The sequence below is a fragment of the Calidris pugnax genome, unplaced genomic scaffold (assembly GCF_001431845.1).
Source record: "Calidris pugnax isolate Ruff unplaced genomic scaffold, ASM143184v1 scaffold232, whole genome shotgun sequence".
In the NCBI taxonomy this organism is placed as follows: Eukaryota; Metazoa; Chordata; class Aves; order Charadriiformes; family Scolopacidae; genus Calidris; species Calidris pugnax.
In genome coordinates this window covers 714,052-728,977 of record NW_015090956.1, presented here as the reverse complement: position 1 = coordinate 728,977, position 14,926 = coordinate 714,052, and the positions used below count along the sequence as shown (strand labels likewise).

General features: G+C 42.6%; 2 protein-coding genes across 2 annotated transcripts in view; both read left to right on the top strand.

The window, feature by feature from the left end:
- The first annotated feature begins 2,290 nt into the window (after positions 1-2,290).
- Positions 2,291-6,495, top strand: POLR2D (polymerase (RNA) II (DNA directed) polypeptide D). Its single transcript, XM_014952119.1, has 4 exons — positions 2,291-2,438; positions 3,687-3,867; positions 4,340-4,435; positions 5,872-6,495. The coding sequence occupies exons 1-4, from the start codon at positions 2,366-2,368 to the stop codon at positions 5,948-5,950; spliced, it is 429 nt and encodes a 142-aa protein (XP_014807605.1). The 5' UTR covers positions 2,291-2,365; the 3' UTR covers positions 5,951-6,495.
- Positions 6,496-7,885: 1,390 nt separating this feature from the next.
- LOC106893861 (pre-mRNA 3' end processing protein WDR33-like) overlaps positions 7,886-14,926 on the top strand; it is a 43,720-nt gene continuing 36,679 nt past the window's right edge. The window contains exon 1 of the mRNA XM_014952120.1: positions 7,886-8,022. The gene's annotated coding sequence lies outside the window, so the exon portion shown is untranslated. The remainder of the gene's footprint in view (positions 8,023-14,926) is intronic.

Sequence of the window (14,926 nt, the reverse complement as noted above, 5' to 3'; positions counted from 1 at the left end):
AAATCAGGTTGACAGTATGTTTAGATGTCCTTATATATGTAGTTTAAAACGTAGCAGCTCGTGCGAGTTTTGCATTTAGAGGCTTATTATCACTTTATTAATGGGTATTACTATATATTGCTCATATATTTTCACTCAATATTGGTTTGGATCTATAATTTTAAATTGAGTAAAAATAAAGCTAAAATGGTATAAAAACCCAAACTTGAAGAGTTATACTCTGTAAGAACACAGATGAAAAAGCAGGTTTGTCTTGTGCAATAATGGCTATTATGGCACATGGTATTCTGAGCAAGTGATGTTGTATCACCCTATTTGACCTATTCCTGTAACATGCTAGAAATGTTGATGATAATGAAAACAGATTAAGGTTTCAACAACCTAATCTTAACACTTTTAATCCATCAAATCATTTTCAATTATTTTTAAATTGGGAGTTTTGACACTCCACTCAAAATACATAGTAACTGCTAGAAAGCTTAAAAACTGCTAGGAAGATTACATTTCTTCTGCTGGTGAATTAAAAGGAAAGCATATCACAAAGTATGGTTATATTAATAATACAGCACCTTTGTTATTACTTCTTTCTATGTTTTATTACACAGAGGTATTTAGCTAGGTTTTGGGTTGTTTTTTTTTTTTAAGATCTGTGTTGGTGCACTTCGTTGTGGGTCTGTTTTTAAATTATGGCAGTATAGAAATTACCAAAGAAATTGTCTGTCTAACAATCCACTAATTACACGTGTCCAGCAAGGGTTGATACTTTTTGCCCTGGACTATGAAACAGTAGAGGCTCTGTTCATGATAAATTAGATTTGGCCGAATCTTTTCTTTTTAATTAGTTCATTTTAGGATATGACCAGTAAACATGCCTGAAACTTCCTGTAGTCATTCACTTTAATCTAGCTCATCTTTTTTCATGCACATTTTCCAATTGGTAAAAGCTGGAGCACTCAGCAAGGAAGAAGCCAGTGCATTTTAAAAATAACAAAGGAAAAGCCAGGTACTCTGCTATGTTTGGTTTGCTGCAGTAGCTGAACAGTATTTACTGTGGTTTTATAAGTGCATTTTTTAAATTATTTTAAAAAAATGGGGGGGGAGCAGGTTACATTCAGAAATGCTCTTACTTTTTTCGTATGAGACCTTAACCAAACCCATCAGTGACAATGAACCTTTATCTTTCATGATAGCCTCTTTAGATGTACCTATAAGGTCTTGCAAGTATCTGGCTTTCTCTTAATTGTTTTAGTTTTTGTATACTTAAGTAGAAGGGATCCTTGGGGAAAAACAAAAGTGAAATTAATAACTTAAACCTCTGCAAGCTACCTCCTGTTCTGTGAATCATGATGTTCTGAGTAGATGGGTCACTCGAGAAGCCATCGGGATTCCACGTGATTTTAAAGGCTTCTCTCATCAATCTGTCACGGATTTCCTTGTTTTCTTGTAAACCTAATTGAAGTTGTTTAATTTGCCAGATGTTGCCTCAGATATTTTCAGTCCTTCTTCCTGAGCGTCTTTCTGCTTGTACCACTTCAGAAATTAGTTTTCCATCAATTTCTCTGCCATGCTTGTTTACCAGGTAATAAACGTTAAAGGAACTGCGATCTGACCCCTTCATATTCGTATAGTTTATTCTGGATGTGTTCCTTTTCCTGGAATGTGGGAAAGGATTCACCTAGGTATGGATGCAAGTTCGTGAGAAGCGGCATGGTTTCATCATAAATCCTCCAACAGTCTATTTTTGCCTTTCCTTAAGGGGACAGGATAACACAGTAAGGTCTGGTAAGATGATTACTTTAAGAGTCTTAGGCTGGTTAGGCACTTACATGTGATCTCTCCGGGGGAAATACAACTCTTTAAGTTAATTTCACTGGCAGCCGTCCCATGACATAGCATCAAGACTATAATAATTTTCAGCCTGCTTAGGACTTTTAGGGGGTCTACAGAATTCCGTCGGGATAGCCTGGAAAAGCAACTGCCTTTTCAAAGTGGATCATTAATGGTATCGACACTCCTCCCTCGCAGACTGAGGTATAATAATCACAGTGAGTCAGACAGATATTCTGGTAGAGTTTAGAGCTTTCCTATGTTTGCTACCTAGCCGGAGGACGCTCTGGTGGCAACACGGAGTAGGCCGCAGCTCCCTGATCCGCTTCTGGAGGGAAGCCAGAGGGGGCGAAGACGCGTCTGCCGCCTCGCTGCCCCCCCGGTGCGGCTGTGCCGAGCCCGGTGAGGGCGGAACGGCGCAGGTTTGAGCCCTGGAGCCGAGGGGACGCTCCGTCCCTCCCGCCTCCTCGCAGCGGCGGGGCCGAGGCGGCGCCGCGCTTCCGGCCGGTGGGGGCTTCCGCTGCCGGCGGCTGAGGCGATGGCGGCGGGAGGCAGCGACCCGCGGACGGCGGACGTGGAGGAGGACGCCTCGCAGCTCGTCTTCCCCAAAGGTGGGCGCCGGGGGGGAGCGGCGAGGGGGCCGGGCGGCGGTTGGAGGCCTCCCCTCAGTGGAGCTCTCCCCTCAGTGGAGCTCTCCCCTCAGTGTGGCGGCCGCCGCCTTCAGAGGCGGGAAGGAGCTTTCCCCTCAGGGCGCCTCTGAGGGAAGGAGCTCTCCCCTCAGGGCGGCTCAGCCCCCCGCACTCCCCCCCACCAGCCTCAGACACACCGGGAACCGAGCCCCGGCTGTTTAAAATGTGGGATAATACACGGTTTGTGTACATTTAAGGACGCCCTGATTGCCAAGGTGCGACGGTTCCTACGTGGAGCACTACGTGTGCGCAGGAATAATAATTAAAAATAAAATTCACATCAGGTTGTAGCGAAAAAAAAATCTTGGTTTTTGATATAACCGTTACTTTTTCATTGATTTCTCTTGACATTAAGGTAGTGTGGCATTTTAGGAAACAGGCTGTCCAGAGCCTGAGTTGTAACTAGGGACGCTAACACTCTTGTGTATTTTTTTTTCAGAAAACTATTCAGTATAAATTTTAGAGCTGTGTTAATTCCTCAGAGCTGTCCTGAAAGAGGGGGAGAGGAGGGGAGGAGGTGGATATTGCCACATTTTTTTACAAAAAGCATAGTCTTTAACGACTGCGTTTTGGGTGTTTTTACATTAAAATCTGTAGTCTAACCCATGTTCAGCCCAAGTTGCTTTATCACTCCATTCAAACTTTTTTCTAGTAATAAAATTTTAGAGGGTCAGTTCACCTTTCAAGTAAATGAAGCCTTTTTAAAAACATTCAGCAGCATCCACGTGTGTTTTAAGAACTCAGAGGCTTCCAAAGACCATGGATGTCTCTTCTGAATGTTTTGAACATTGCAGTTCTACATATTTTTTTCTAAAGTCATACATGACTTAAGTTCTGCCAAAAATGGGGAAAGAAAACATGCTGCAAAAAATGTGACAAATCAGAAGGTTGGGGCTGCAAATATAAAATGTGTGGTCAAAAAGAGAAAGACGTTGGATTTTCACCCAAACTGGTGTGATTTTTATCGGCATTTTCAGTATGAAATGCTGCACAATCACTGGTGAATGGGCTTGCACACATTGTTCATTTCCTTCTTGCCCAAAGCCAATTTACATTTAGAAATTTAAATTTAGAAAACTTCTGTAAGTGGAATTTCTCATCCATGCTTTTTTTTTTTTTTTTTTTTTTTTTTTTTTTTGTGTGTGCTGACGTTTATTCATTCAACTGTAGAATTTGAAACTGCAGAAACTCTTCTAAATTCAGAGGTACATATGCTTCTCGAGCATCGTAAGCAACAGAACGAGAGCGCAGAAGATGAGCAGGAGCTTTCGGAAGTCTTCATGAAAACCTTGAACTACACAGCGCGCTTCAGCCGCTTCAAAAACCGGGAAACCATTGCCAGCGTCCGGAGGTGAGTGGGAAAGTCAAGGTATAAGACTCTACTGGAGAACCTGGTGTGTAATATTGATTTTGATTTATGAAAGTACAGTTTAGTGGTGTTTCCTGATTTGTACTATAATTCTGAATCTTGTCTTTCTGAAGAGGTGAGAAATTTGATTGTAATTCTTCGTGGAGGGTTGTACTTTGTCTAGGCCAAGCCTTCTGAGCTGCTTTGTTTTCAGTATTTAAATGACACCTGATTGCAGTAAATGGGAGGATTTTCTAGACTTTATAGAGTAATTCTGAGGAAGTGGAGTTAACAGATGTGGCTTTTTTTTTTTCCCTCTGTGCAGTTATATAATTAGTCTTTCTTCCTGAAAGAACATTTAATTTGGTGCCAAAAGCAGAGTGGGGAAAAAAAAAAAAGCTATTTGGTTTAGGTTTTGCCCTTTTCTATTTTTAGCTTACTTGTAATTTCATCAAATTGTTGTCTTTCCTTACAGTTTGCTACTCCAGAAAAAGCTCCATAAATTTGAGCTGGCGTGTTTGGCGAACTTGTGTCCCGAGACAGCTGAGGAAGCCAAAGCCTTGATTCCTAGGTGAGCATTTCCATGTCATGAAAGGACTGCTTTGTACTTCCCTGTGGTCTGAGGCCAGCTATGGGCAGATGCCCTCTCCAATCCAGCTCTGTTAATGGAAAACCTACCCACTGATCCGACAGTGAGGCCATCTTTGTACGTGTCCCTAATGACACTTCTAACGTTTACTGGATTAAGTGTAAACCATAGAAACATAGGATCATAGAATGGTTAGAGTTGGAAGGGATCTTAAAGATCATTCATTGAGTTCCAACCCCCCTGCCCTGGGCAGGGACACCTCCCACCAGACCAGGTTGCTCAAAGCCCCATCTAGCCTGGCCTTGGACACCTCCAGGGATGGGGCATCCACAGCTTCTCTGGGCAACCTGGGCCAGGGGCTCACAGCAAATAATTTCTTTCTAGTATCTAGTATAAATTTCCCCTCTTTCAGTTTAAAACTACATCCTCCTATTACAACACTCCCTGACAAAGAGTCCCTCCCCAGCTCTCCTGTAGGTCCCCTTCAGCTACTGGAAGGCTGCTATAAGGTCTCCCTCGAGCCTTGTCTTCTGCGGGCTGAATAACCCCAGCTCTCTCAGCCTGTCCTCTCAGCAGAGGTGCTCCATCCTTCTGATCATCTTCGTGGCCCTCTGCTGGACCTGTTCCAACAGGTCCATGTCCTTCCTGTGCTGAGGGCTCCAAACCTGGACACATTGCTCCAGGTGGGATCTCACCAGAGCAGAGCAGAGGGGCAGAATCACCTCCTACGACCTGCTGGCCACGCTTCTTTTAATGCAGCCCAGGATGCGGTTGGCTTTCTGGGCTGCCAGCGTGCGCTGCTGGCTCATGTGGAGCTTCTCATCCACGAGCACTCCCAAAGTCCCTAAACAGCTTAAACTGGGGGTCTTAGCCCACCTAGCTGCGTTTGGGGTTTTCTGGGGGGTTTGTTTTCTGTTGGAGCAGATGACATCACTCCTGTGACGAACTGTTTTGTGGATGAAGTATGGGGGAGCAGTAACTTCATCTCTTGATTTGTTACCTCATGGCCTGAGGTAGAGGAGAGAACAAAACACCCATCTGAATTACATTTTTTTCCTTGTACGCTAAGATTTCATACCAAGGCTGGGCTGGCTTATGAGAATAAGCCTATACGGACTTCATTGAGAGGTCTATTTAAACCTGCACCTGCCTTGCCTTTTTGATAAAACGGTTTGAAATTATTCAGCAGGAGGTTCTGGGAAGAAGGCAGTTTTATCTTTTAAAAAGGAGGCACTTCATGGGGATTAGAGGGATATTTGTACAGTGATGTGACAGGCGGTCCCTGGTGGCACGGTGCAGGTGGGCGATGGTGGTGTTGAGACCTACAGGGAGAGAATTAGGGCTGTCTGAAATGAGTCCGGGGAGAGGGGGATGATTTCTAAAACCTTTAACATACCCTCGTTGTTCATATCTTGCAGCCTGGAGGGCCGATTTGAAGATGAGGAATTACAGCAGATTCTTGACGACATTCAGACGAAACGCAGCTTCCAGTACTAACCCTCAACTTCCTTTATTCTGACCAGAAAAACCTGGGGACTGTGACCGTTTCTCAGCCCTCTGGGCCACTCCAGCTCCTGGCTTTGGCTGGGGGAGCTGTAGGTACAAGGTACCCCAGTGCTGTGTCACCCACGGGTGGGTTCAGGCTGGAGAGCAGTGTGGTCCTTCTTGTTTCTTCCACGTGTATGGTGGTAAGGACACCTGTGTTGTCAGAGCTGAAGAACCCAAAAAGCCTTTTCCCAGTGGATCAAGTATTTGTTTCTTCCAAATCCCTCTCCCTGGTTTGGGAATTTTCAATGTGTTTCTGTTGTGACTTCTTTTTTTTGTTGGTTTTTTTTTGGGGGGGGGGGAAATTCTAAAGGAGATGGAGAAACTTGTTCTTGACTCTTGGAAAGTTTAGTCATGGGTGGCATACATTTGTGGTGGTTTTCTTGCTTTTTTTTTATTGCGTGACGAGGACAGCAGATTTTTACACCTTCAATAATTTTCTAGTCTTGTTTAGTGTAAATAAAAATATTTCTAATTAAAGCTGTGTGTTTTATAAACGTTAGGTGCATATTATGGTTTTATTAATGAGGACCTTTTTGATAAACGGATCCTGTTACGATTAACCTCTGTTGGAGATCTGGGGACTCCCAAGTGTGTAATAACACAATTTAGGACACAGTCAAAGGCGTTATTAACTATAATCATAGTGAGAGAACATTTGGGCAGCATTTCCCTCTCTGCTCCCCTGTTCTCTGCCAAGTGATTGCAGAGACCCACCCTATATACTGTTCCAGAAAAGAAATAAGGGTTTCACCGCTGTTGCAAGGGGAGAGAAAGGAGGCATTATTTCAGCTCTTACTGGAAACTGGATGTTGCTTCTGTGCTGGAAGACCGAGCTGTTTTATGACAACTCAGCTGAGGCACGTTGTCTCACTGCAAAAACAATTTATTTCTGTGCTTCAGTGGCATCATGCCTCCTGCAAGCCAGTGAGCCCAGACATGCCTTTCCAATTAACCACAGTAACTTTAAACAGATCAGAATAATTTTAACTAAAGATAAAGCAAGGTCAATCTTTGTTTTATAGTGCTCAGTGGCCCCTTGCGATACAGGAATTCCTTTCCAGTAGCTGCTCCCACTGTAACTCAGTTTGCCCTACAAAATGTTTCTTTTAAGACATTTTAAATACACAGGCTCCCTTAATTTTATTAAAAAGCCCAATGTTCTAGACCTCTTTACCCACAGCTCTAGGTAAAAGGACATAACAATGATTATAATCGGGAGGCATTAGTACTTGTTGATACCTTTGTAAACTAAGACTCACAGTCTAACAGTCTTAGTGATAGGACAGTGGTCTCAGATGTGCACCATCCGCCACAAATACGTAATTGTAAGCCATTGACATTAGTTGTTCTTGATTGTTGTGCCTTGAAACCCGGCAATTAGGTCGAGGAAAGAGGAACCAAATTCCAGGGGGAATTGCGTGAGGTGTAGCGGAGTATTAATACGAAGCGAGGCAATATTTTGCCCAACTGTGGGGACTACCCATTTCAGAGCAGCTGGAGCCAGCAGAGACCTTGCTGCCTCCAGCGTCCTCAAAACTCAAGCCCAGCGGGGGCCGGGTGCGCAGCTTCCCTGCCCCGGCTTGAATTTTGGTCATGGTTCTGCCTCAAGAAAAGGCAAAGAGCGAGAGGCCGGGGTCCACTCCCCTCAGCGCCATCATGGCGACCCCTCCCCTCAGACCCGCCGCCCCTCAGCGCGCACGCGCGCACCTCTTGGCGCCTACCAGGGGTCGGGGGGCGGGGCTTCTGTCAGCGCAGGCGCCAGTGGGGAGGCTCGAGGAAGACGCGCGCGCCTTGTCCCGTACGCCTGCGCACTGGGGGCCGGGAAGGGAGGGGGCCATCTGCCCGCGCCGCTGAGCGTGGTGACGTAGGGTGCGTGCGCCGCCCGGTCGCTGGTGGGGGAAGGAAGATGGCGGCCGGCCGCGGCGGGGGCTCGTGAGGCGGCGGCTTCCGGGGCCGGCGGGACGAGGCGAAGTGGCGAAGCGACAGGGTGCGGAGTCGGGGTACGAGAGAGGGGCGGGACGGTGAGTACGGTTCGGTGCTGGGGCGCTGGTGGGGCGGGCACGGGGGTGAGCAGCCTGGGAAGTGCGGCTGCCTCCGCCATTTTTAGGCCGCGGTCCAGAAGCCGTGTGGCTGGGGCCGGGAAGAGGTTGAGTCCCGGCGCGGCCCGCCAACGGCCGGGGGTGGGTTCGGCTGTGAGGTGCCGCGGGGCTGCCCGGGCTGGGGCGTTCGCAGGAGCGTGGGGCCCAGGCCCGTCCGCGGGATGAGGGGAGCGCAGGGCCCGGCTCCGCGGCGCTGGGCCCGCGGGATGGGGTGTGCTGGAGGGCTGAGGTGGTGGCCAGAGCTAGGGCTGAGAGCAGGCAGATGGTCCTCTTTCCTGCCTGCTGCACAGTTGTCTGGTGGTGGCCTCGCCCGAGTCTCTCATTCCTGTTCTTATCTATTTTTTTTTCTATTACTTTTTTTTTTACAATATTATTTTCTCTACCTTGGATTTGAGTGGAGATCTGGTTGTGACTGCTAAAAGATACGGCTTGGGAAGCCCTGGCCATTATGGGTAGATACAGCCACGTGCAGCAGGCTTTTGCTTATTCTGGAATAAGTGGATGAACTTAATGATGATAGGGTGGCACATTCAACTGGTAGTGACTTGCCACTCTACTTATTGCATGGATAGCAAACCTAGGTGACCTGTTAAATCTGAATAAATACATCAGCATTTTTTTGTTGTAAAGAAGTGATTACACTTCTTGCCTCCTTGAAGATGGATATTACTTGTTTCTTGCTGACTGTTAACTGCTTTATTATGTGTAGATAGCTGTATGGCTTCAGATACAGTATTTTGAAATATTGTTACACGTTTGAGCACATTTCTCTGTTTTACAAAAGTTGTCATAGGTAAGTAGTTCTATTCTGTACTGGTTTTGTACTTCGTTATATCCTTAATTGTAATTTGTGAGTAGCATTTGGGAATCTGCCTTCCTATGTAGACATTAGTCCCTCATCCTTCTCCTTGCAAGAGATTCTTATCCTTTTATACTTTTCCTGACTCAAATTATTTTATCATTCCTTTAAGAAAGGCAGCACTACGTGCATATTTGTCAGAAAGTTATAGTATACAAAAAAAAAATATTTTGGGCTTCCCTCTTCCTGAATTCCTTATTAACTAAATTGACCTTTACTTCCCAACAGTTTGCTGTAGTAGTCTGCTATCATCTTTAGTATAAGACTATGTAACCATAAAACATTTTTGAAAGTCTGGTTCTTAACATCTTGTTCAGTTGTGCTGTAGTATTTTTAATGGGGAGATTGGAAAATGTAGTTAAAAGACTTCTCATTTGAACACTCTCAGCATGGTAAGAAAAATCTGGCATGTTTTAGATTGCTTTGCTCTTAGCATTTTTTGAGTTTTCTGCTCAACTTGCTCTACAGTCTGGAAGGTAAGATTTACACGACCATCCTGCCTTTGGTTGTTTCAGAAGTGGATGGAACTATCAGATAATATATTAAGATATATAATTATAATATATATCAGATAATATTAAGAACATCAATTTTGAGAAATAAGTAGCGTAGGACAGGGAGAAAAACAAATCTTGAGCTGCAGAGAATGTTAGGTGCCAGTAACTAGCGTACGTTTAGTACTCCTAGAGTTGCTAAAACCTTTTAAATTAAATGTCAGTCACTATAAACAGTTAAAGTCCTTCAGTGTTACTTGGAGTGTTGGTCCTCTGTTGAATCCTTGCAGCAGAAAATATTAGACTGTGGGGACCATTGGAACTGAAAATTTCAGTTTTGGATTCCTCTTAGCAGCAGAGGTGGTTAGCACAGGAAGTAGTAACACAGTGATCCTAAATTGCCCTTGAAATAGGGGTTCTAGAAATACCACCTTTGGCTGCAGCAAAAAGAGACATTGATCTGAGGAGGTGATGAGAAATCTGCTGGAGATGAGAACAAAAAAGAAGCTGTCTTGGTCGTCTGCCTCACCTGAAAAAAAGATGTCATGGAGAAGACTTTTGGTTTAGAAGGGATATGAAAGGAGTGCACTTTAACTTTTTGCTCAGATGGTTCCATGTAAAATATTTCACTTTTTGCTTCTGCTAGCCATGGGGTTGATATCTAGGGAATTTCCATAGTTGATTCACTAACACTGGAAATTAAAATAATTTTAGCCTTGCTCAGGTGTTACTCTAACTTATAATCTAGAAAACTACTCATATCTTTGTGGATGAAAGTTGTAAAAACAAGCTGAAAGCTATCTGTAGTGTGTTTGTGAATATTACAAAACTTCTTTATTTGCTGTATTTTCATTCTGGATACTGTATTGTTTACTTATCGAAAGTTTTATACAAAGTAAAAATACAGATATGCAGGTTTGGATGGTATAGTTAATGAAGAAATGTCACGGTCAGTTAAAATGAGCATTGTTAGAGCTTAATGGTGGAGAGGAGATATGGTAGAGAGCTTTCAAAAGATTAAAAATTTAAAATTTAAAACCTTGGTTTTCTTCTTTTATAGAGAATCTCTGAAAGTAAGAGCAGAGAAGTAAAGTTTTTGATAGCTGAATAGTTCTTTGGTGCTTGTATTTTGTTATTATTCATTTTGCTTCAAATTTAGGGCGTCCATGATCCCGTATTTTTAAAATGGTGCTAAACTTACCAGCAATTCTTGTTGGCTAGTGTTTTAAAAACCTACTCAGGCTTTAATAGAATGTCGTTTCTGGTTCAACCAGCTCTCTGCGTTCAGGCTGGGTGTACCAACTGTTCTGTTGTGAAACTGGAAATGTGATATGAAGTATGTATTTGCCAGGAAAGAAAGTAAGTTAGTTTCTCTTATGTTGTGCAATAGTACTTTTGATAACACGTTTAGTATAAAGACAGCGTGTGTACGGTGACGTGAAATGCTGGTTAAAACTGTTCCTTGGCTTGTGGCAATGTGGATTACAGCTTACAGTGGGAAAAGGTAGGGCCTGGATGCATTATAGCATGGTAGAAGCCTGTGTTTGTGTGGAGGTTGTAATTAGGAAAGTAGCTAAGTATTCCACCCCTTCATTGTTTGCTTATTTTATAAGGTTTTATTTCAAGCTTCTTTGCCATAGCTAAAGAAGATTTACAAGAGAAAAAAAAAGAATATAAGGTTTTATTTCAAGCTTCTTTGCCATGGCTAAAGAAGATTTAAAAGAGAAAAAAAAGGCACCAAAAAACCTAACCCAAAAAGAAACATGAAAGCTGTAGTAGTTTATAATAGCTTAAGCACAAGTCAGAACATACTAATTTAAATCTGCTACTGACTTGATACTTTCCCTTGAGCCATTATTCTTCTTCCATACAGTTCCTTCTTGTTTGTTTAGAGTGATCACAGTTATGATTTGTAAGGCATTCTCTGAATGTTGAGGGATACTAGAGACCAAATAATTTTACACTTTGAAACTCAGCTAACTGGTGTTGTTCCTAATTTACATCAGCACCAAATTATAAAATTGGAGAAGTGTGATTCTGTGTAGCAAGAATGGTTGTGATAAACAGATCCAAATTTATCTAGGAAACTATATACTTGGTTTTCACTTGAGGGGGGAAAAAAAACCCAACAAACTCTCTTCATTAAGATACCTTGTTGAACAAAAAGAGTAAGTGCCAACTTCTAGAATATGAGATAATCTTCAATGCTGAAACCCCATATAAATATATTTTAAGGACTGAAAAATGTACCAAGTGTAATAATAGTGAATTGTACTGAGAAAGTTGCAATGAAGTTTTATCAGGAATTGGGAGTTCTGTTCTAAGCAGTTTCATGAACCGTTGCTTTTATCACAATTTCCCTCAGCTGTAGGAAGAAAAGACTTGTTTTACAGTAGCAAACTTTGCAGTTGATGAACCCCGATAAAAGTTTTGTGTTGTATACAGTTACATGGAGATGTTCTACACATATATAGAATATAAGAAGTATAAGCAGTTTTTCACATTCTTCAGACAAATAAAACATCTCTTCCACTCTGGGCACTTACGTACTGAAACAAGTAACTGTGGTGCATTTTTTTCCTATCCTAAACTCCTAAAAAAGGAGATAAAAGTTTATCTTCAGTTTCATTTTTCATGTAAATAGGATTTTTTTCCCATGCACTATTGATATCCCAACACTTCTAATTTTCTCTTTACTCTTAGTTAGTGAGTTAATTTTGGTGCAAGGAACAACAACATGCTTGTTATGAGCTTGTTGCTGTTATTTAATGAAATGTGCTGGTTCAAAGAAATAAATCACATTAACTTTTGAAGCTTTGCAAATGTTATCAGTGGAGTTGTGAACTTGGTGTAACCTCGAATTTTTAGCTCTTTTAAATAATTACAATCATCATATTCTGCTGCATGTCTTCTCTTGGGACTAGAGTCCATAAAATTGAGCAGGCAGCTGTACGGGGGGGCCCTTTCTGTGAGCAAAAAAGCCTGTGTGTGTTTGTTTTTAATCTGGCTGCTCAGTTTTCTGGTTTGGGCTGTGTCTTGGAAACAGTAGTTCTGGAACCAGTGAGGGGCAGGGAGAGAGGAGGCGACAGGAGCTACCTGTGTCTGCCACAGCATTGATTTATGCTGCACTGAGTGACTCTAACCACGTGTTGAGAGGCAGTATGCTCTGTTCTTTGTTAATATAGCAGATATATTGGCTCTTTAAAAAATACATCCCTAAATGTTTGTCATGTTTATTTAGTAGCAAGTTTTAATTTAAAGCAGTTGGTCGTGAAGCTTGAATTTAGATTGCTCTTAATTGCTCACCTGTGACTTTACCCAAAAGTGGGAAACCCTGAGTTGAACAGTGTGCCAGGATCGGCCAAAAGTAGCTTTGCAAGGAGAGGTATAGATGTACTGACACGGATAAATTCTGTATATTAGTGTTTTATGTACTTCAAGATGAGCACACAGATACTTGAAATAATCCAAGTTTCTTGACTTTATTTTAAAATAATTTTTCCAATTCCAAAAGATTATATTAATGATCTTTTTTTTTAAAGGGAGGCCAGAGCCTAGGTAACAAGGAGTCTAGTATTTTATGGGTTTGGTGTAGTTTTAATAATGAAGTTTTGGCAATAGAGTGATTGGTATTTTACCATGGGTATATGAGTATTCATGTGCAAATTTGAGTCTGGGAGGAGCTGTGCTTTGAGCTGGACAAGTGGCACCACAGCCCCAGTTGGTGCAAGTGCTTGACTTACAGCCGAGGACTGTGCAGTGGTGCAGCTCTACCCTGTCCCACCTACATTTGCAGTCATCTAAACTGGCATTGCAGCCCAAATTGGTAAATTCCCCTGCTTCTGGTCATTTGGGCCACGAGGACGATTGGAGGGGCTGGAGCACCTCTCCTATGAGGACAGGCTGAGAGAGTTGGGGTTCTTCAGCCTGGAGAAGTCTGTGGGGAGACCTTATAACCTAAAGAGGGCTTTATAAGAAAGATAAGACAAGCTTTTTAGCAGGGCCTGTTGCGATAGAAGGGGTAATGGTTTTAAACTAAAAGAGGGTACATTTAGACTAAATATAAGGAAGAAATTTTTTACAATGAGGGTGGTGGAACACTGAATCAGGTTTCCAAGAGAGGTGGTAGATGCCCCATCCCTGAAAACATTTAAGGTCAGGTTGGATGGGGCTCTGAGCAAGCTGATGTCGTTAAAGATGTCCCTGCTCATTGCAGGGGGGTTGGACTAGATGGCCTTTAAAGGTCCCTTCCAACCTAGACTATTCTGTACTTCTATGATTTTATTTTATTTTTTTTTTCTCCTGTATCAGTCAAGGCATTCCTGGAGCTCCACAGTAAGTTGGCTGAGAAAGTGCTCTGGGTTGTAACTAATGTTAGCAAAAAGGGGATCTTAACACAGAGCAGTTTTAGGTGGATGGCCAGTGTGGTCACCAGATGTTCACATTGGTTTAAAGGAGGGGTAATACAGGCCAGGAACACAGAATCAGGGTCAAGGCAGGACTGCTTTTTTTTTCATGTCAGCAGTTTTAGGTTGGGTTTGGGTCATTATAGAACTTGATCTCAGCAATCCTCTTCACACAATGGTGAAGTTCACTCAGTAGCTATCACTGCAGTTAAATTGTGTGATGAGCAGTCACGCTTCCTACCTTTGTCTTCCTTCCCCCAACCTCAGTAAAAATCACCAGTTGACTTTGAAAATGTCTTTCTCCCTAGCGGGGCATATTTGTAAGCAAACCATCGTGCTTATTTGCAGAGAATAGTGAAATTTTATTATAATATCACCAGAAAAATTATAGGTTGCCCAAATTTGCAAGGAGGAGGACTGCAGGCTGAGTAAGTGTTAATATAGTATGTTCTTTCTGTGATGTTTGTGCTGTTCCTAAATTATGCCGTTTGCAGTTAAATTCATAATTGAGTCAGTCATGGAACGATGTTTTGCAGTCTTTTTCTGTTGGTGGATGCAAATATTTTGGTCTCCTCAGCAAATTTAAGCCTAATATTAGAAATAGATAATCTGTTTATTTAATATCTTTTGTAGACTCTTGACTAATATAATAAACCACAGCTGCCAGCTCAAAATACTGACCTACAACTGTTGACTGAAGTGCTGCTTTTGCCAGGAAAGCTTGCTGATACTCTCAAGGCAGGTGGTGAGAAGTAGGAAAGAAATACCAAGGGATTTTAGACCTTTGGAGAACTTAGTTCTCAAAAGTGAAACTCTCTGGTGACCTGCACTCCTGCTCAGTTGTCATTCCCATGGGGAGCTTGACTCTTCCTGTAATTGGGGAAAATCTTATATTGAACCCTGGTTGTGAATTTCCTTTACTGAAAAATGTATTGGTAGAGAGGAACAGAACTAAATGGTAAATGTGAAGGCTTTTTAGTGAAGAAGCTTGAATGTAGTCGTTGAGTAGTGTGTATATATATCTTCATAATTGTATATAGGCATTTGTGTGGCTTGTAATTGAGGAG

Bases quoted from the DNA above. Each gene is read 5' to 3' on its own strand.
- POLR2D (XM_014952119.1), top strand. From the start codon at position 2,366: ATGGCGGCGGGAGGCAGCGACCCGCGGACGGCGGACGTGGAGGAGGAC. The intron at 2,439-3,686 runs GTGGGCGCCGGG...ATTCAACTGTAG, and splicing joins GCAGCTCGTCTTCCCCAAAG to AATTTGAAACTGCAGAAACT. The intron at 4,436-5,871 runs GTGAGCATTTCC...CATATCTTGCAG, and splicing joins GCCAAAGCCTTGATTCCTAG to CCTGGAGGGCCGATTTGAAG.